A 22,176-nucleotide genomic window follows, 5' to 3' on the forward strand; every position below is an offset into this window, starting at 1 on the left:
CACAATGAAAAAAAATAAAAATAAAATAAAATAAATAAATAAAACCACAATGAGATACCACCTCACACCAGTGAGAATGGGGAAAATTAACAAGGCAGGAAACCACAAATGTTGGAGAGGACGTGGAGAAAGGGGAACCCTCTTGCACTGCTGGTGGGAACGTGAACTGGTGCAGCCACTCTGGAAAACTGTGTGGAGGTTCCTCAAAGTGTTAAAAGAGATCTGCCATATGACCCAGCAATTGTACTGCTGGGGATTTACCCCAAAGATGCAGATGCAGTGAAACACCGGGACACCTGCACCCCGATGTTTCTAGCAGCAATGTCCACAACAGCCAAACTGTGTAAGGAGCCTCGGTGTCCATCGAAAGATGAATGGATAAAGAAGATGTGGTCTATGTATACAATGGAATATTAATCAGCCATTAGAAATGACAAATACCCACCATTTGCTTCAACGTGGATGGAAGTGGAGGGTATTATGCTGAGTGAAATAAGTCAATCGGAGAAGGACAAACATTATATGGTCTCATTCATTTGGGGAATATAAATAATAGTGAAAGGGAATATAAGGGGAAAGGAGAAAAAGTAAGTGGGAGATATCAGAGAGGGAGACAGAACATAGACTCCTAACTCTGGGAAACGAACTAGGGGTGGTGGAAGGGGAGGAGGGCGGGTGGTGGGGGTGAATGGGTGACGGGCACTGAGGGGGGCACTTGATGGGATGAGCACTGGGTGTTATTCTATATGTTTTTGCAAAAAACACCAATAAAAAATAAATTTATAAAAAAGAAGAATTGTGAATCAGTAACTTTGAAATCAGGATCAAGGAGATAGCTGCACTCCCATATCATTATTCACAAGAGTGAAAAGGTAGAAACAATCTAAATGTTCACCAACGGATGAGTAGATACAATGTGGTGTGTACATACACTGGAATATTATTCAGCCTTAAAAGAGAAGGAAGTCCTGCCACATACTACAACATGGCTAAATCTGATTATCCAATGAAATAAGCCAGTCAAAGAAGGACAAATACTAAATGATTCCACTCATATAATGTATCTCAAGTAGTCAAACTCATTGAAGCAGAAAGTAGAGCGGTGGTTGCCAGGGACTGGGTGGGAGGGAGAAATAGGGAGTTGCTATTGAATGGGTATAAAATTTTAGTCATGGATATCTGGATATCTGTTGTACACCATTGTGTTTGTAGTTAACAATACTGGAACATGCACTTAAAAATTTGTTAAGAAGGTAGATCTCCTATATTTTTTACCATAATAGAAACAAAAAGATACATGCTCTTAAGTATTCAAAAAACAAAAAACAAAAGGAATCAGTTTTATCTGCATCCTCCATCAACCTCAGCTCAGAAGCTGTAGGCAGCTCTGGCTCATCCTCAGGACACCATTTTCTCAAGTGTCCAAAATTCTTCTGGGCATTATTTAAAAAACAAACAAACCCAAAAAATCCTTAATTTTAGACTTCAACCTGACCATACACATAAGTCAGACTGAGATATAAGAGATCTGTAGTGTCCAAGGTTTCCAAGCACATAAGCCCAATTCAGTCCTCCTTTTATAAGTGCGGTAGGCTGCAAAACCGGCCACAGTGCTCCACCTTTTCTGTAGTCCCAGCCTGTAGAGCACCTGCCATCAGGAAGTGGTGTCCATTTCCTTATTCATTCTGAAGCTGGGCCAACACCATGACTCGCTTTGGCCAATAAATTCAGCAGATATGATGTGCTCCCTTGGACCCCCTGGCTCCTAGGACCCACTCACCAGCATATGAACAAGCCTGCACTGGCTCTCTGAAGGGGTCATCCTAGACCAACAAGCCCCCAGCTGACCTGATAGCTGACTGCAAACACTTAAGTGAGTCCAGCTGACATCAATCTGGCCCAGATCACTGAGTCCAGCCCAAACTGTTGACCCACAGAACCATGAGCTTTAAAAATGGTGGTTTTTTTAAGCCACTATGTCTGGGGTGTTTTGTTACACAGCAAAAACTAACTGATGGTTACATATCCCCAATTCTCATGATCATAATTGTTCCTCTGAATCAACCCCTTTTAAGATCCTCCCCAGAACCTCCTCCAGGTGCACAGCGTGGAACTCCTCCTCAAACTACTATTTATAGGAAGCTTCTTATTGTAATATCATTAAATTCAAGGAGAGAGACCTGTCATCAGGATGACTTGGTTTACTCAAGTCATTGAGTGTTCACTCAATTCAGACTCAGATGGATTTTTGATTTGGTCAGGTAGCAGCTGCATTCTTGGCTCACCCCAGAATACAAATGTTAGGCTCATCCTTGTTTTTTCCCCCAAAGATCTTGGACATATGTGAGTCTCTCCTTTCAATCACGGGGGACTAGATTTCACACACCCTAGCTCACCCTGGATCCCTTTCCCTCATCAGTGCCTCTGATTGGCACTGCCCATTCTACAGCTCTGCTGAAGGAACCCAAATGCAGAGCCTAGCTAGGTGTTTCTCACTCTTCTATACACTGTATTGATAATACACTTCCTTAATTTCACACATGAATTTTTCTCTATGTAAGTGAGCTCCACAGAGTTTCCTTTGCATCTTCCTGAAGTACAGGAAACCTCTTCCCACATGTGGTACACATCTTTGCTTCTGCCTTTACAACACCTGCCTCATCTGCTTCTGGGAACAGCATTGACACTTTTTGAGGGAACAATTTTCTCCCTCTCTTTCCAGAGATGTGGGTTGAATGCAGTCCTCTCAATCCTTGGCTCCAGAGGTGGGCACATGACCCAGTGTTGACCAGTCAGAGCATGCCTCCACCTGGTCAGCAACGGATTCTTACTGGGGCACATGACTCCACCAGAAGCAGTCAGATTCAAGTCTAGGACTTATATGAAGACTACCAGAGACCTTTCCACTGGAAATGCTGGTAACATAAGAAATTAGAACAAAACTACTGCGCAGCCACCTCATCACTATGAAGAGAAATCCTGCCCCAAAATGGATAGACAGTGATTATGTTAATGACATAATTTGAGTCTTTGAAGTAATTAGCCTGAAGAAGGCTATCATGATCCTTTTGACTTTTTTGTTCTTTTTTGTTTAAACCAGAATGAACTAAGTTACGGTTGTTTGCAACCAAAGATGTTCTACTATATCCCACTTCCTTCCCTTTATTCAAATTAGAACTTACCACAGTTAAATGGAAAGCAGGGCGATTCATATGAAGTAGAAGAAGAGGTAACCTAGTCTATGGTGATCCCTACCTGCCCATTCCCTTTCCCCACACAGCTTGGGTTTCCCTGGGGATGTCAGGGCTGGTGGCAGTTTTAAAACAGCTGCACATGGTTTGATCCTGCTCCCATTTGAGGCCTGGCTCTCAGTGACCCAGCCCTTGCCCTTGAATCTGGGCAGGCTTGTGACCACTGAGAACAATCAGGTCAATGGCCTTCCAGCTGGGTCTGCATCTGCCTTCTTTGCTGGTACCAGCATGCTCAGAGCCATTAGCCACCACCTACAATGCCACCAGATCCCAGAGCAGCCACTCTGGGGCTGCAGCACATAAGTGCCTGGTTGGCAGTGCCACCTCAGCAGATGCCAGCCCTCCAGGCTCAACGGCCAGGCACAGCAGTGAGATGCCACCTTAGAGGAGGATACCCCTGCCTGGCTCTTCTAGGTCCTGCCGGTCTACAGACCCACCACCATCCAAGGTGATCCCCCAAGGGCCACACATGAGTCCTTTCTGATCTGATCTGAATGATCCACAAACATAACAAATGGTGGTTGTTTCCTGCCACAAGGTGTTGGTGTGGTTTGTGACGCAGCTACAGACAGCTGGGACCAGACCCCATGCACTCCTGGCCCTTACCTCACAACATCCACTGATGCAGCCCCTGACTTGAAGAAATCAGTGGACTCCTCCACCTCCAGGACACTAGGAAGAATCCGTTTCCAGGCACTCTAAAAAACAGGTGTAATGAGAACAGGGCTTCCTGGGGGCCAGGAGCAGCCACTTTCTGGGCAACTTCCCTGGCCAGAGCAGCCCCTGATGTGCACTGGGACCACCCACTACCAGGCTGCGCTCTCTGTCCAAGGTGCTGCTGCTCCCAAGAGCCTGATGCTCCCAGCACGACTGCCTCCTTGGGGAAGTAGGAGCCCAAGGAGCTCAGCTACTGTCCTCCTGCCTGCCTCACCCTGACCCAACTTCTTTGGGATCCCCACGCCAGTGCAGAAGCAGCAGGAAGACGACATGCAGAGCTCAAGGTGTGGCTGGGGACCAGCTGCTCCCAAGCCCACTTCACGCCCAGCCTCACATGGGTGCTCCCATCCGAGCCTCACGTGGGTGCTCCCATCCGAGTGAGGTCCCAAGAGTGACACTGGAGTTTGAGTAGGTTGCAGCATGGAAGGGAAAGCAAAGTGCGGGGTGGTTCTGAAGGTAAAAATGAAGCATTCTGATGGGGCTCAGGAGGCCTGGGTCTTGTCCTCACGGACAGGCTAGCTGGTTCTGTGCCCCTCCGTTCAGGGCCTGCAGAGGGTAGCAGTGTCCACCAGCCCGCCCCAAGGATGAGCATGGATGGTCCAGTGTGAGGCACAGCGCCATCCAGAATTCTAAGTAGGCTATCCAGCGGGATGGCTGTTCTCTGGGTCGGCTTTCACTTGGGCTGCTCAGGACAGGAGTCCCAAGATGCCTCACGTCTGTCTGGGCCTCAGGCCACAGCTGGTCACTGCCACAGATGGAGGGGGATAGGCTCAACTAGGACCAGCTCCCCAGCACCCTTAACCCAACCTCTTCCTGGCTCCCTCTATCATTCTTGGAAAGGTGCTGTGGATTTGCCCTTTCCATCCTCAACGTGACCATCAGCAGCTATGGCAAGCCATTCCCTATACCCACTTGACTATAGCCTATCCTCAGGTCTCTGCTCGGACCTTTGCCCACCGATGATGCTCTTCTCTGAATGCCAGCTCATGTTTAAATGAGCATCCTCCTGGGCATCCTCCAGGGCCAACTGCTATGTTACTTCTTCCCTGAAGTCTTCACCGACTGCTCTGCTGGCCAGGGCAGACTGTCTTCAGACTCAAGTGGCTTGGGGCCAAGGGTCACCTGCTGGGTATGGGCATACCACCACATGGTGCCTAAGAGATGCACCAGCCCTTATCAGATGTGTGTGGAACCTCTGAGAGGCAGTGTACTGCAAAGCCACACTGCCTCATTCAGACCCCAGCTTGGCTCCTGACAAGCCATGGGGATGCAGACAGCCCCTCAACGCCTGTGTCCTCATCTGTGCAAGAGGCTGAACATAGCTGTTCCTCACGTGAGGCAGGCAGAGCACTGGGTGTTTTGTATAGAAAGGAGCTCAGAAAATGTGGCATAGCCTTGGCTCAGGAGGGTGTGAGACTAGGCTTGTTGCCCATGGCCTCCCCAGTCCACAGTGTGCACTTGGTGAGTTCTGCTGAGCGGAGAACATGACTGACTCCTGTTCTGGCCACCCATATGGGCTCTCTCCACCAACAATGCCCCCCACTGGCCTCTCCTGCCCGGCTGCCTCCCCTCCACTCCAGTCGCCTCCAGACGAGGCATTCTGAAAGGGCCAGCCCGGCTGTGACCAACGGGTGTCATGATAACAGTGCAAAGGATGAGAGGCCATTCAACGGAGCCTCACAGCGGTGGAGGCCAGGGCTCCAGCTCCACCAGCAGGGCTCTGAGTCCAGGCCTGTGCTCATCTGCTGTGACCCCACCTCAGGCTTCGGGCTCTTTGGCTGGAAAATGAAGGTAATAATAGCATCTACTTCTTGGAGTTGTTAGAGTATTTAACCACACCACTATTCCTGAAGTGTTTAGAACACTGCACAGATACCCACTCTGCAAGTATGTGCTTCTTTTGATGACCGTTTGGCTCCCTGCCAGCATTTACTGAGATGCTCATAGGTGCTGCTGAACTGACCCTCTCCATCTGTGATCTCTCCTCTACCACTCACAGCACCCACAGGCTTCGGGTTTACTCTTCCCAGTGCACAGATGAAGGACACAGCTGTAGCAGCTGTTGACTCAGGCTTAGCTCCACAAACATACAACCTTAGCCTGCCCCCAGTGCTACTCAGCTGGAAGCTCCAGAAGACCAGTTTGTCCAATTGGCCCTGTTAACCCCAGCAGGCACAGGGCTGAGCCCAGAGCTAGGGCTCCAAGAATATTTTTAAATGAATAGGCTTTTTTTTCCCTCTCCTTTTTTACAGACATTCAAAATGTTCAGCTTTCTACTAAGGAAGAGCTCTGAGCCCTCTGGAGCAGCGCCAGCTCCTCATGTCCTTCCCTTGCTGAATCCTGTCCCCTGCCCTTGTCATCAACACCCACAAACACCACTGTGACTGCCAACTGGCCCACCTTCACTCACCACAGCCCTCCTTATCCCAGAACTCTCTCCACTCAGCTCTCAGGGCAAACCTCCCGTCCTGCCCAGGGTAGCCTGCGCTGATTATTCCTTCTAAAGTTGTCTAGCCTCCTTGTTCCCATCACCCTGTTATATCACTCATGGCACTTCTCTTTGCCTGAAATTCTCTTATTCATGTTGGGCTGTTCATTGATTCTCTTCCCCCGGAAAGGGACACTTCATGACAGCAGGGAACATTGCTTATTGTCACATTCCAGTGTCTGGCTTAGCACCTGGCATTTAATAGGAGCTCATATGTCCTTCTTAAATAACTCACTGAGTACATGATTGGATGAGTGAATGGGTGGAAATTCATCCAATGCCTTCCATTCAATAATGCTGTCATCAATGCCATGCCTCCAAAGGAGAGGGAGCTGAGTGGGAGGAGCAGGAAGGACCAGGAACAACTCCAGGAGGTGACCACTGATTGGACTGGTGGTGGAAGGAACTGACCCTCAGAGAGGGGAGTGCTCTCCGGCATCATGCCGGGCAGCTGGACTGGAGTCCAGGTCTGCCTGACTGCGATGCCCATGCTGGCCGCAGTGCAATACTCCCTCTCAGGGTGTTTTTCTGGAAGGTTACAGTGCACACATTCTCCTCAAAGGGCCGTGGACTTGGCATCTGCCTTTGCCGTATATTCCAGGGGCTTCTGCTTCATGTGTCCACTATTCACAGTGAGTCCTTAGGAAAGTCAGACCTAGCCAGCCAAACTCCAGTGCCCCAGTGATGGAGGGAGAGAGCAAGGGGGCAACAGAAAAGATAGACCAACACTATGGTATAGTAGTTAGGACAGGAAGACAGGACAGAACCTATGCCTGGGGTCAGTAACCACATCCACAGAGGGTGTGCACACCCAGCTCCAGGGAGTCTGAGCCATAAGACACATGTGCAGTACACAACCTGCACAAGTGGCCAGAATCCTTGAAAGGGTCTCTTACCCTCACAGCCTCTGCCATGACCAGTTCTTCCTCTGACAGCTCAAGGGCACTGCTCTCTGCTCCCGTGAAGAAGTGGGAGGCTGGGATCATCTTGCCATCCTCCAGCTGGATGTTCTTCACCAGCAGCTGCAAGAAGAGGGCTTCACAGCACCTGAGGTTGTCCTCATGGCAGGGAGAGCAGCTCCACACGGAGCACCATGCTGGGCACCCCACACGCTCCATCCTCACCACGAAAAGGGCACAGGATTAATGAGGAGGAAACACGAGCAGAGCCGGGTGCCAGCTCCTTCAGGGACAAGGAGGAGATGGCAGAGCAGTCCCCCATCAGACGCACCCCACCATGCTCTCGCTTCTTTTTAAGTGTAAGGATTTTATTGTCTCTATAAAAATGCCTACATGTTAGACAAAAAAATGATTCAAGCATGACTTTGAAAATCAATCAAGAAAACAACTGATTGCCCAGCTGCCAGGAACCCCATGGAAACATCTGGTGAAGGTCATCAGATGCCCCGTGGGGCCTAGAGGTGGGAAGAGGAGCAGACAAAGACATCTGGGTTTGATGAGAGCGGTTGATAAGAATGGCACACTCTACAGACACCCTGTCACACCTGGAGCCAGGTCCCCTGCCTGACCTCCACCCTTTTGCCTTTTGGAGATATGCTGGAGCTTTCTGTGAGCTAATGCCTAGCTCAACCCAGCCAGAAGCTCCTGAAAGATGCTGTAACCAAGGGTCTCTGCTGAAGCTGCTTCCTTCACTCTATGGACATCACGAAGGGCGCAGTGGCTGCAGTCCCCATCCTCCGGCTGCTGCATGGGTCCTTAGCAGCTTACATCTGCACCTTCCCCTCCACGGCCGTCGCTGTACAAGTGCAGCCATGCACAGAGCCCAGGGGCTATGCCTCATTGCCAATCCCCTTCCTCATGGGCAGCAGAAACCAAGGGCTTAGTGATGGGAGCGTGCAGGGACATAATCAGCAGATGCAATTCACACTGCAGAGCCTGGGATCAGATAAAGGCTGGAAAGCTCCAGAAGGCCTAGCCTTGTCCTGTGCCCCAGCCCAGCCCTGTGTTGTGTGGGATTCTCTAAGAGCACTACCTCGATAAATCACATGCACAAGGACTCTTGACTCAGATACTGCTTCCAGGGAACTTGACAAAGAGAAGTATCATCTTTCAACTGCACGTATCAATCACGAATACCTAAAACACGCAAGCACTGTAAGTAGCAGACACTAAGGCCAGCCTCGGACCTGCCAGTGGCAGGGCACAGCAGGATGGGCACCCAGAGTGAGCTCACACCAATCCCCATAAAAGCTGCTCCACACTCCACCTGGCATATACACACCGATGCAGCCAATGATTCAACATCCACGGGGTTTGATGAAACCCCCAAAGTGCTTGGAGATCCCTCCCTGTACTCCTTCTCTGCCCTCAGTATCTTAAGTCCCCAGTCTCCCAACCACTGCATGGAGTGAGTACTGATGGCCAAGAGGTGGACCTTGGAGCCAGAATCCCAGCTCTGCCACAAACTAACTCAGTGATGTTGGGAGGGTTACTTAAACCTCTTTGTTTCAGTCTTCTCTTCTATAAAATGGGTATAATATTAATATGTATCTCTTACAGTTGTTCGGAAAATCAAACTTAATAGATATAAACTGTTTTAAAATAGTGGTCATGCACACAGCAGGCACTCCATAAATATTAGCTGTTACTCAGAGTTGCAGAGTCTGCTAACATGAGTCAGGGTGTGTTGGGTGTCCAGCATGGCTCCAGGGACTCTTCACTGTGATGTCGCTATTCAGAAAGAAGGAAACTGAGGCACAGAGATTCAGTGAACACACCCAGTGGCACCTGGATACTCTGCTGGAGTAGAATGAGGCTCCCAGTTCAGGCCTCCTGGGACAGAGCCCCTCCCCGATTCCAGTACCCTCACAGGGCACCCAGCTCTGGCTGAGAAGCCTGGTCATGAAAAGCAAGGAGTCAGCCTTCCCAGAACAGGGAATTACAAGCATAAGGTTTTCCAGACTTTTGCAGTCTCATTTTCCCCCATTTTCTCCAGAGCAGCACGGGGTCTAAATGCCAGGCCTGAGCGCCTGGATGTGTGTGTGCCCACAACGACAGCAGCACCATTACCATTCTGTCATCATTCCCGAAAAGGATGAGTCCCACTTTGGTGACGACACCCGGCCGATGGGCTCCTGGGATGGGCAAATCTTCTCCCTCAGGCAGCAAGCCTGCAGTGTTTAGCGTTGAGTTGAAGAAAGTCAGCTTCTGTTGAGGACAGGAAAACCAGAAGATGGTGGATGAAAGAGGCCTCTACTGCTGGCAGCCCAGGCAGGACTGAGCAGGGCAAAGGGGGTGAAGAGGGGCTGGGCAGGGCCAGGGAAAGGAAGGAGGGGGCCAGGGCAGCTGCAGCCCAAGAACTCTGCCTCCCTGAAGAGCCTGGGAGGCCTCACGGTACCCTCAAGCCCTGCACACCCTTAGACCCTATGTATGGGCCCTGGGCCTCAGACCTCAGGGGGACAGACACTGGGAGATAACCTCCGCAAGGCATCACAGACTGCCCTAGGGATGCCACCAAATACTGTTCACTTTGCAAAGGATCTTATGGTGATAAGGGTAGGAGAGAGACTCCTGGACAGAGTCTGGGCAGCTGGATAGCAGTCAGGTGTTTGGACAGTCTGAGGCTTGGTGGGACAGGACTGCCCCCTGTGGGGAGCAGATGAAGGTCCCCACTCCCAGCCCTGCCAACTCCCAGTGCCTCTGGAGAGCCTGTGAGCCAAGGACTCACCATCTTCAGCATGTGAAGAATGCCCACTGCCCAATCCCTGTCCCCACTCAGATCAAGTCAACGTTGGAGCTGGACTCGGGATGTCTGTGAGCCCAGAGAGGGGAGTCAAAATACTTTACAAGCAATACAGCTTTGAACCCACAGTTGCTGCAGGGGCCTGGAAGCCTTGAGCTGTGCTGGACCTTTATCCTTCAGCCACCAGATGGTGGACAGGTCTCATGGTCGTGGAGGAGGAGCCAAGGGGGGCACTTGGGTGGGGTTGGGTTAGGAGTCAGGGCAATGGCTATTTGCTAGCCAAAAATATCAAACATATTTTGATAGTTGGGCAGCCAGCAGGGCACACCAGTGCTTCTAGCCCAATCTCAGCCATGCACGAACACACCTGCCCACAGGCCTCTGTCCAGGCACCCGGCACCTTGTCGTTCCCTCGGATCCAGTTATGAATGGCCTCTGCTGACTGATCCCAGTTGATCTGTGGGGCAACATGTGTATACTCAGTCTCTTCCCTACTCTTTGGATATCCTCTGCCCTCCCCCGCCTCCCCTAACCCCCAACAACCAATTACCCCCCCATACCACCTGTGCCCTGATGACCCCTGACTGGGTGGAGGAGGGAGCTGGGGAACTCTGGCTTCCTATTGGACACTGGTCTGAGTCCCTGAGCTGGGATAGTGCTCTCCCCGGGACCCTGATTCTGGATGCTCTCTGACCCCAGTCTTTCACTGGTTGTGTAAACTTCAGGATGATTGGAGAAGAGAACACTCTGTTAAGACAGCCAAAGCTTCACACAGCCTCCCCAGCAGAGTGCAGGGCCATTCAGCTTCTCTTCATCTGCAGGGCTCATACAGATCCCTATGTACCCCATAAGCCTTAAGCAGAGGCACAGCCCATATAGTCCCCTACCCCCACTCCGCAAGGCTGTGATAACTCCAAGAAACTGAATTACCTCTCACACCCCATCTTAGAGATTTCCAGCTTATGGCTGGTTTCTCACACACTGCTCCACCCCAGCTCTTCTCCATGGGGACCCTGCCTGCCCACTCTTCCCTAAGAAGAACAGAGAACCCAGAACACACTCTTGCTCGCTGCCTGTCCAGGTGCCACAGGAGCTTTGCTCATGCTTCTCCTGCTTGGGCTGCTCTCTCTTCAGGCCTTAAATAATTACAACATGGCCATCCAGCCTGAATCCCAGCTTCCCTGGGATACCCTCTGCACCACAGCCTATGCACAGGCAGGCTTTGGGTAGGCAGGGCCCTGCACTGACCTTGGCTGTTTCTTTCTTCTGAATGCCCTCGTACGTGGCTCCTTCCTCAGGCTGAGGGAGTCTGGGGGCTTTGCCCTCAGCGATCAGTCTCACGGCCTGCACCTAAGGAGACCAGGTCAGTTGGTGTCCCCAGCATTACAACCCTCCCTTTCCTCCCAGGCCCTGGGTTCACCATGAGCCTGGGGCCAGCCCCATGCTGACCAGACTTGCCTGGCCCCACACCTTGTACACAATGGGCTCCCAAGGAATATCCATTAGAGGAATGGGTGCAGTTGGCCTGAATCTAATTCCGATCTAAACAATGAGTACAAAACCCCAGCCCCTCTGTCACAACACAGCTTTAGATGATTATATAGAAGATCTTGTAAATATTAAGGGGGACCCTGTAAAAGAAAGAGGAAGTGCAAAGAAACAATCCACAAAAACAGGGACTGAATAAGTAATAGGATGACACTAAATTCATATATTTTAATAGTTACTCTATGAATGTGAATGGGTTAAATGATCCCATCAAAAGACACAGGGTATTGGACTGGATAAAAAAGCAAGACGCATCTATTTGCTGTCTACAAAAAACTCGTTTGAGATTTAAGGACACCTCCAGCCTGAAAATGAAAGGGTGGAGAACAATTTATCACTCAAATGATCCTCAAAAGAAAGCTGGGATAGCAAAACTCATATCAGATAAATTAGAGTTTATCCCAAAGACTGCAGTAAGAGATGAAGAGGGATACTATATTATACATAAAGGATCTATCCAACAAGAAGACCTAACAATCATGAATATTTATACCCCTAATGTGAGAGCTGCCAAGTATATCAATCAATTAATAACCAAAGCAAAGAGATACTTAGATAATAACACACTAATAGTAGGAGACTTCAACACAGCACTTTTTGCAAATGACAGATTTTCTAAGCAGAACATCAGCAAAGAAACAAGAGCTTTAAATGATACAGTGGACCAGATGGATTTCACAGATACATACAGAACTTTGTATCCGAACACAACTGAATACACATTCTTCTCAAAGGCACATGGAACTTTCTCCAGAATAGACCACATACTGGGTCACAAATCAGGTCTCAACCAATACCAAAAGATTAGGATTGTCCCCTGCATATTTTCAGACCACAATGCTTTGAAACTAGAACTCAATCACCGAGGAAATTTGGAAGAAACTCAAACACTTGGAAGTTAAAGAGCATCCTACTAAAAGATGAAAGGGTCGGGGGATCCCTGGGTGGCTCAGCAGTTTAGCACCTGCCTTTGGCTCAGGGAGTGATACTGGAGTCTCCAGATCCAGTCCCACGTCAGGCACCCTGCATGGAGCCTGCTTCTCCCTCTGCCTGTGTCTCTGCCTCTCGCTTTCTCTCTGTGTCTCTCATGAATAAATAAATAAAATCTTTAAAAAAATAATAAATAAATAAATAAATAAATAAATAAATAAATAAATAAATGATGAAAGGTCAACCAGGAAATTAGAGAACAATTAAAAAGATTCCTGGAAACTAATGAAAATGAAGATACAATTGTTGAAAATCTTTGGGATACAGCAAAAGCAGTCCTAAGAGGGAAATACATCCCAATACAAGCACCCCTCAAAAAATTGGAAAAAACTCAAATGCACAAGCTAAGCTTGCACCTAAAGGAACTGGAGAAAGAAGGGCAAATAAAACCTACACCAAGCAGAAGAAGGGAGATAATAAAGATTTGAGCAGAACTCAGTGAAATAGAGGCCAGAAGAACTGTAGAACATGTCAACAAAACCAGGAGTTGTTTCTTTGAAAGAATTAGTAAGATAGATAAACACCTAGCAAGCCTTATTTAAAAAAAAAGAAAGAAAAAAGACTCAAATTAATAAAATCATGAATGAAAAAGGAGAGATCACAACCAATAGCAAGGAAATATAAACGATTTTAAAAACATATTATGAACAACTATACGCCAATGAATTAGGCAGCTAGAAGAAATGGATGCATTTCTGGAAAACCACAAACTACCAAAACTGGAACTAGAAGAAATAAAAACCTGAGCAGGCCAATAACCAGAGAGGAAATTGAAGGAGTCATCAAAAACCTCCCAAGACACAAAAGTCCAGGGCCAGATGCCTTCCCAGGGGAATTCTATCAAACGTTTAAAGAAGAAACAATATCTATTCTACTAAAGCTGTTCCAACAGATAGAAAGGGATAGAATACTTCCAAACTCGTTCTATGAGGCCAGAATCACCCTAATTCCAAAACCAGACAAAGACCCCACCAAAAAGGAGAATTACAGACCAATATCCTTGATGAACATGGATGCAAAAATTCTCAACAAGATACTAGCCAATAGATCCAACAGTACATTAAGAAGATTATTCACCATGACCAAGTGGGATTTATCCCTGGGATGCAAGGCTGGTTCAACACTCGTAAAGGAATCAATGTGATCGATCATATCAACAAGAGAAAAAACAAGAACCATATGATCCTCTCAAATAGATGCAGAGAAAGCATTTGACAAAATACAGCATCCATTCCTGATCAAAACACTTCAGAGTGTAGGGATAGAGGGGACATCCTCAGCATCTTAAAAGCCATCTACGAAAAGCTCATGGCAAATATCATTCTCAATGGGGAAGCACTGGGAGCCTTTCCCCTAAGATCAGGAACAAGACAGGGATGTTCACTCTCACCACTGCTATTCGACATAGTCCTAACCTCAGCAATAAGGCAACAAAAAGACATAAAAGGCATTAAAATTGGCAAAGAAGTCAAACTCTTCCTCTTTGCAGATGACATGATACTGTACCTAGAAAGCCCAAAAGACTCCACCCCAAGATTGCTAGAACTCATACAGCAATTTGGCAGTGTGGCAGGATACAAAACCAATGCCCAGAAATCAGTGACATTTCTATACACTAACAATGAAACTGAAGAAAGAGAAATTAAGGAGTCAATCCCATTTACAATTGCACCCAAAAGCTTAAGATACCTAGGAATAAACCTAACCACAGAGGTAAAGGATCTATACCCTAAAAACTATAGAACACTTCTGAAAGAAATTGAGGAAGGCACAAAGAGATGGAAAAATATTCCATGCTCATGGATTGGCAGAATTAATATTGTGAAAATGTCAATGTTACCCAGGGCAATGTACACGTTTAATGCAATCCCTATCAAAATACCCTGGACTTTCTTCAGAGAGTTAGAACAAATTATCTTAAGATTTGTGTGGAATCAGAAAAGACCCCGAATAGCCAGGGGAATTTTAAAAAAGAAAACCATAGCTGGGGGCATCACAATGCCAGATTTCAGGTTGTACTACGAAGCTGTGGTCATCAAGACAGTGTGGTACTGGCACAAAAACAGACACAGAGATCAATGGAACAGAATAGAGAACCCAGAAGTGGACCCTGAACTTTATGGTCAACTAATATTCAATAAAGGAGGAAAGACGATCCACTGGAAGACAGTCTCTTCAATAAATGGTGCTGGGAAAATTGGACATCCACATGCAGAAGAATGAAACTAGACCACTCTCTTTCACCATACACAAAGATAAACTCAAAATGGACGAAAGATCTAAATGTGAGACAAGATTCCATCAAAATCCTAGAGGAGAACACAGGCAACACCCTTTTTGAACTCGGCCACAGTAACTTCTTACAAGATACATCCATGAAGGCAAAAGAAACCAAAGCAAAAATGAACTATTGGGACTTCATCAAGATAAGAAGCTTTTGCACAGCAAAGGATACAGTCAACAAAACTCAAAGACAACCTACAGAATGGGAGAAGATATTTGCAAATGACGTATCAGATAAAGGGCTAGTTTCCAAGATCTATAAAGAACTTCTTAAACTCAACAGCAAAGAAACAAACAATCCAATCATGAAATGGGCAAAAGACATGAACAGAAATCTCACAGAGGAAGACATAGACATGGCCAACATGCATATGAGAAAATGCTCTGCATCACTGGCCATCAGGGAAATACAAATCAAAACCACAATGAGATCCCACCTCACACCAGTGAGAATGGGGAACATTAACAAGGCAGGAACCACAAATGTTGGAGAGGATGCGGAGAAAAGGGAACCTCTTACACTGTTGGTGGGAATGTGAACTGGTGCAGCCACTCTGGAAACTGTGTGGAGGTTCCTCAAAGAGTTAAAAATAGACCTGCCCTATGACCCAGCAATTGCACTGTTGGGGATTTACCCCAAAGATTCAGATGCAGTGAAACGCCGGGACACCTGCACCCCGATGTTTCTAGCAGCAATGTCCACAATAGCCAAACTGGAAGGAACCTCAGTGTCCATCGAAAGATGAATGGATAAAGAAGATGTGGTTTATGTATACAATGGAATATTAATCAGCCATTAGAAATGACAAATACTCACCATTTGCTTCAACATGGATGGAACTGGAGGGTATTATGCTGAGTGAAGTAAGTCAATTCGAGAAGGACAATCATCATATGGTTTCACTCATACAGGGAATATAAGCAATAGTGAAAGGGATTTTAAGGGAAAGGAGGGGAATGAGTGGGAAAAATTAGAAAGGGTGACAAACCATGAGAGCCTCTTAACTCTGGGAAATGAACAAAGGGTACAGAAGGGGAGGTGGCCAGGGGGGATGGGTGACTGGGTGTCGGGCCCTGAGGGGGGCACTTTATGGGATGAACACTGGGGGGTTATATTACATGTTGGCATATTGAACCTCAATAAAAACACATGAGAAAAAAAAAACTTGTACCTTCTGAGATCTTAGAAGATTATATAAACTACAAAGCCCTGTATAGATGTAACAAACACAGATTCCCATGGTTTCATCTAAACCTTCCTTCTCTTGAGGACAATGCCTCCTGAGCCCCATGATGTCTTTGGAGGTCTGAGATTAAGCAGGAAGCAGTTTCTGTTAAGGAAAAGGGGAAGGTTGTGGTAGAAGGAATCAAGAACGTGGGGAGGAGAGCCCAGGAGCCTGGGCCCATCCTGAAGGGGTCCTGCAGGAGAGCCCCAAGCCTCCTAAACCAAGAAGTGATGAGTGTCAGAAAATCTAAAACAGAATTGGCCAGCAGAATGTTCTGTGGTGATGGCCATGTTCTATCATCAGAAAGTCCAATACGATGGTCATCGGCCATGTGTAGTTCCAGTCCAAGGGACTTGAAAGGTAGCTAATGGGACTGAAGAACTCCATTTTTAATTAAAATTCAATGTAATTAATGTAATAGCTGCATGTGACTAACGGCTGCCATACTGGACAGCCAGCCCTAAAAGGATGTTTTTAGTGGAATGTGCCAGATAATCCCTTTCTCTGTCTCATATCACATCTCCAACAAGCCTACTCTGTTCGGGGCTCTTATGATAAGGGGGACTCCATAGGAGAGCATATAAGAGGCGTCTTGTTTGACACAATGTGAAGGATAAAAGGTGGCTGGCAAGAAGCAGGAGAGGAGGGAAGGGGATGGCTGACGTCACGGCAGCAGTGAACACTCCTGTCACTGCTGTGCTCGTTGCTTCATCCAAACAGGGAACACTCTCCTCTTCCTTCTGTCTGACTGCTGCTGCTGGAATCCATGTCTGCACGGATGGAACGGAAGTCCACATGTCTGGAACATGTGTCTGCTTCTGGCCAACGCTGGCTGGCCTCCTCCTCGGGGGGTCATGCCCTCAGAGCCCGCCTGCTGTGCCAAGCACAGTGGTGTCTGACCTCACTCCCTCCTGTCGGGCCTGTTCAGATAACAGAACACTCTCCTGCAGACAACTTAGTGTGCATGAGACCACAGGTGGGCTTCTCTAATTTCTCGTTCATGAATTCTGTGAGAAGAGTTTTTCTTCCCTTATAATCCAGAGCTACAAGTCTCGAGCCACCAGGGACTGCCTTTCCTCCCATTTAAGGGCAGCCCACCTGAAGATAAAGCTAATCAAACAGATGAGTAGAACCAGTAGGACAACAGGGGGACAGAGTCCTATAATAGAGCTTATGCCTCTAGATGCAGCCATGCTTGCTACCACCCTGGCCTTTTATCTCCTCTGAGCCAAAAATGTCCCCTTTTGGAATTAAGCTTTTTGAATTGGGGTTCTGTCCGTTGTAAACATGAGTCTTGCCTAACACAATACCTTGCATGTCCTAGTCCTCCCTCTCTGGAACTCTGAAATTAGAGCTCTCTCTCCCTGCAGAACCCAGGACCTGGGGGAAACAGTTAGGCCTAGAGAGGGTACCAGGACGAGGAGGCCCACATGGGCATGGCCGGCTCCCAGCCCTTACCATCCCTTTGATGCCTTCAGGGAAGAGGAAGCGGTTGTACAGGGTGCTCACAGTGTCGTCCGGGAGGATCTCACACTCCTTCTGGAGCAGGAGGTCTCCCGTGTCCAGACCATCATCTGCCCAGAAGATGGTAAAGCCCCCTTTCTTGTCTCCGTGAATGAGGGTCCTGGGAAGCACATGTGGGAAAGCCTGAGTCCAGGAGGAAGGACCAGGGACAAGGGCAAACTGAGGGCAGCTCCTGTGCCCCCAGTCAGCCTCTGACAACCCCCTTCATGCCCCACCCTGCTCTGGGGAGACCTGGAAGGGGAAGGTATTTACTGACACCAACCACGTGCTAGATGTCATGGTAGATGTGATGTGATGTGACACCCAATAGGTGTCCCTTTACAGATGAGGAAATGGAGACCCAGAGAAGGGATGAGGTGTACCCAGAAGTCAGAGCCTGAACCCCACTCTGCCCAGCTCAGATGTTTCTCCTTGCTACCACCCAACCAAACTGCACCACGCATCCGTCATAGCTTCCTTTTCGTCTGAGCACTTATCATGTCAAACCATCTCATTCAGGTAACCCTTTACTTCATCTCTCTCCTTTCTGAGTGGGATGCCACTGTGTCCTGGCAGTGGGTGTGGCCTCTGGCCATCCTGCTTGGCTTCGTACCCTGGGGTGAGCATCTTAGCCCTCTGTGTCCCAGTGAGACTGCTGCCCACTTCACAGTTTACGGTGGGAAGGCAGAGTGCTTGCCAAGGCCTGTCCCCAGTCCTCTCTGGCACACTTGACTACGATCACGCTTCACCAGTCTGCTGTGTGGATGCCAGCTGGTAGCCCCGGACAGACCCTTGCCTGACGCCTACTCTGCGCCCCAGGGGCAAGCTCTGGGCTAGGGCAAGATGACTTCCTGGTAGACGGGGTGTCTCTCCCTGTCTCACCAGTTGATGGCCGAGGCCCCTCGGTGCCGGGGGAGCAGACTTGGGTGGTAGATGATGGAGCCGTGGCTGGGGGCTCTGATGACCTCCATGGGGATGAACTGGCTGCAGAAGGGCAGGACGTTGAGCTCTGCACCCAAAGCCTGGTATTTCGCCACCACCTCAGGCAGAGCCTGTCCTTTCACCCGCCAGCGGGGGAACTTGAACACCGGCACTCCATCCTTCTCGGCTTCCAGGCCTGTGGGACAGCAGGTGAGAAACGGGCCTTCCCTGCAGGCACTCACCCACAGCCACCGCGGCCTTCCCAGGAAAGTGGCTCCAGCATCATCCCCACAGCCTGTCCCTCCCGGCCCGCCCCAAGCACAGCGGGACTCTCCCAGGTGGCACAGAGCAGACGGCACGCAGGGGACAGCACCCAGGGGACGGTACACTGGGGAGAGGACCCAGGGGAGAGCACCCAGGGGATGGCAGGCAGGGGACGGCACCCAGGGACAACACCCAGGGGACCACTCTGTGTGCACTGGCTACAGCTGACCACCAAGACGTCCGAGCTCACCCCTCACCCAGACTTTGCTCCTCACCCACCCCCTTCCGCAGCCTCGTGGTGCTGTCCCCAGGTTACTGTCAAGGGCTGCTGGTAAGGGCTGCCTGAGGAGACCGACAGACTGAGTGTAAGGGGAAAGCGGAGATGCGCTCCTTTCTGTAGGGTTCCTGGCCTGAGCCACTGAAACCACCCCCTCACCCCTCCCACCCCCAGTTTCCTCCCCCTAGTGGCAGCAGAGTCTTCCCTCTTCCCAGAGTAGCGTTTTCCCAGTATCTGCAGAAGGAGACCCAGGGTTCACCTTCCCCCTGCCAGGTCTGCCCTCCAGGATTGGGGCCCTGGCTTGCAGGCACCCCTACTCCGCCCAGTTCCAGCCCCGATGAGCAGCATGCTCAGTCCCCACAGGTCTGGATCACAGCCCCAAGCTTCCACATGTTGGGAGTCACAGCTGCTTCTGTTTCCCCAGCCACCACCCGCAGCCACTACCCCGTGGTTGGGAGTTCCTTCTGCCTGCCATCTTCAGCACCTAACAAGTACATGCCTGTATGGGATTCTGGTAGCACAGCCAGCATGATGGCTGGCCCCTGAGTGGCCCCGACCCGCTCTCTCTCACCCCCTCTGCCTCTGCCCTGAGTTTGGGGGTGTTGAGGGAGATGGGATCAAACTGAGCAGATTGCACTGTGCCTGCAAATGCTGTCCACACTGTGATCAAAGGATTATGTCTTTGCAACACATCCAAGGTCAGGGTCAAGGCCCAGCAGCTCCATCTGGGGTCTAGTCCCAGAGATTAGCATCAGTGGTCACTCAGTGGCTGAGGGCAGGGCTCAGGCTGTGGAAAGGTCAGGCTGTGTCATGGGTCACACCTGGACCAAGTCTAGACTGAGGCCTGGTTAGCATCTCAGCAGTGCTGAAACTGGATCCAGGGGTCAGCTGTACTTCCCAGTCTAGAGAGATCGTTACTCCTGTGACCTATGCCCGGCACCTGGCTAGCCCCACAAGGCTCCTTTCTCACTCTGGCCTTCCATTTCTAAGCCCTGCTCTATTTTCTGCCTCCATCTGGCCTGAGGAGGACCTGCATGTCCCTGGAGGGTCTGTTCACTTGAGCAGAGGGTCCCTGCCCAGGGGCTAGTGATTCTTAAACTCCTAGAGCCTAGAGGAGCTAGTGCTCCTCCTAGAGCCAGAGGTATCAGCATCACCTGGGAGCTCATCAGAAATGCAAACTCTCAGACTCCACCCCATCTCTTCATTCTTTTTTCATCTTATTTAAATTCAATTAACATATATCATTAGTGTAGAGTTCAGTTATCCATAGTTGCTTATAACATCAAGCACTCATCACGTCACATGCCCTCCTTAATGCCCATCACCCCTTTACCCCATCTCCCCCCCACCTCCCCTCCAGCAACACTCAGCTGGTTTCCCAGAGCTAAGAGTCTCTTATAGTTTGTCTCCCTCTCTGATTCCATCTGATTTTATTTTTCCCTCCCTTCCTCTATGGAACTCTGTTTTGTTTCTTAAATTCCACATATGAATGGACCTGGAGGGTATTATGCTAAGTGACATAGGTCAAGCACCCCATCGCTTTTAACACAAACTCCCAAGGCAGGGCTCAACACCTAGTGCTACAGGCACTCCCACTGATGGGGATAGCTTGCATGTTCCACATCTGAGAACACTGACCTGTGGTGTCCCCCACCTGGCAGCCCTTTCAGAGCCTGATGCTGGGGTCAGTGAAGCCTGAAGTGGTCACATAGCAGGGCCCTGGGGGCAGGCTGCATTTCTCCAGGACACAACCCCACCTCATGATCACGTGGGCAAGGGGTCTCTATTTTGCTCCTGGCATCTGGTTGGCACCTGAGGATTCAAGGTGCCAGGGATGCCCGTGACCAGCCCCTGCCCGCTGCTACCTGCCTGCCTGGGCCCCTTTCCTGTTCCGGGGCACCCACTCACCCAGGGGATCTGCCTTTCCATCCTTGTCTGGAACAGTGAACACACCCACGACCTCATGGCCCTCTTTCCTCAGGTGGCAGTAAACTTCCTGGCCGAACAGGCTCTGCCCAATCACTGCAATCTTCATGGCAGAAGGGATGGGTCAGAAGGATCTGGGGATGGAATAAGACCATAGCGTTAGGCAGGGCTCACCGGCCCCCAGCTGCATAGCACCTTGCCTATCCTGCCCCCTCAACCACTTGCGTTCACCCCTGGGGTTCCCTGAGCATCACACCTCTGCCCAGAGCCACTAACATGAACGGGCTAGAGAAGGTTCTGCAAGAGAGGATTTTAGATGACACAGTGGGTGATTCATATGGAGATTATGGAATTAGGGATTCCTCCTTGAAACCCTCCAGATTGGCACAGAACAATGAGAGCCAAGTCCTCTGAGATATATCTGAGCATATTTCTGTAACTAACCAGTTCTGTTACCTCAGTCAACCCACATCAAGCCTCAGTTTCCTCAGATGCTATGTTCCTCAAACAGCTTTCAGCCTGCGCGTCAGGCTTATTTCCCTGAGCCAGGAAGCAGCAAGGGTGTCTGGACCTGAGGGCCTGCTTATCTCAGCCCCACAGAAAAAAATGCCTGGGTATACAGGCCCTGAGGACTGAAGGCGGGACCCAGGCGGAATGAAATGGTGCCACTGGGCTGGCCTAGTAGAGGGAAGATATGTGAAATAATGAGTAGTTACACCATGCAAATGTCTACAAAGTTTGGTTATTGATTCACCATGCTCACATCTCTAACATATATTGTTCACTTGATTTATTTCTTTAAATTATCGATTTATAAAAATATATATGTCTTTTGGAAAACTTTATTGAAGTATTAACATGCTTCATACCTATGGATAAGTGCAAAATTATAGGTATGTAGTTCTGTGAATTCCACAAACTGAGCACATCCCTGTAAACAGGACTCAGAGAAAGAAATATTCCAGCAGCCCCCGTATATGTATGTTCGTATTCATACAAATAGAATCATATGGCATAAGGTTCTGTGGACTTTTTCTACCAACATTATCCACGTTGTCGCGTGTAGTTGTACTATGCTCA

The 22,176-nt window shown here is 49.1% G+C and overlaps 1 protein-coding gene across 6 annotated transcripts in view; it reads right to left on the reverse strand.

Annotated features, from left to right (window-relative positions):
- The window catches only part of ALDH1L1 (aldehyde dehydrogenase 1 family member L1), a 109,175-nt gene that overhangs the window by 63,924 nt on the left and 23,075 nt on the right, over window positions 1-22,176 (reverse strand). For 5 of the 6 annotated variants that reach the window (XM_038565432.1, XM_038565431.1, XM_038565428.1 and 2 more), the window contains exons 2-9: window positions 21,079-21,230; window positions 18,591-18,825; window positions 17,664-17,829; window positions 11,407-11,508; window positions 10,526-10,615; window positions 9,486-9,623; window positions 7,353-7,478; window positions 3,858-3,949 (exon numbers count right to left, since the gene is read on the reverse strand). In XM_038565432.1, coding sequence (XP_038421360.1) covers window positions 3,858-3,949; window positions 7,353-7,478; window positions 9,486-9,623; window positions 10,526-10,615; window positions 11,407-11,508; window positions 17,664-17,829; window positions 18,591-18,825; window positions 21,079-21,205 — 1,076 coding nt within the window. In that variant the 5' untranslated portion in view covers window positions 21,206-21,230. Of the gene's footprint in view, window positions 1-3,857; window positions 3,950-7,352; window positions 7,479-9,485; window positions 9,624-10,525; window positions 10,616-11,406; window positions 11,509-17,663; window positions 17,830-18,590; window positions 18,826-21,078; window positions 21,231-22,176 lie in introns of those variants that run through there. The other variant, XM_038565433.1, reaches the window with a different exon arrangement.

This window comes from Canis lupus, chromosome 20 (genome assembly GCF_011100685.1).
Source record: "Canis lupus familiaris isolate Mischka breed German Shepherd chromosome 20, alternate assembly UU_Cfam_GSD_1.0, whole genome shotgun sequence".
In the NCBI taxonomy this organism is placed as follows: domain Eukaryota; kingdom Metazoa; phylum Chordata; class Mammalia; order Carnivora; family Canidae; genus Canis; species Canis lupus.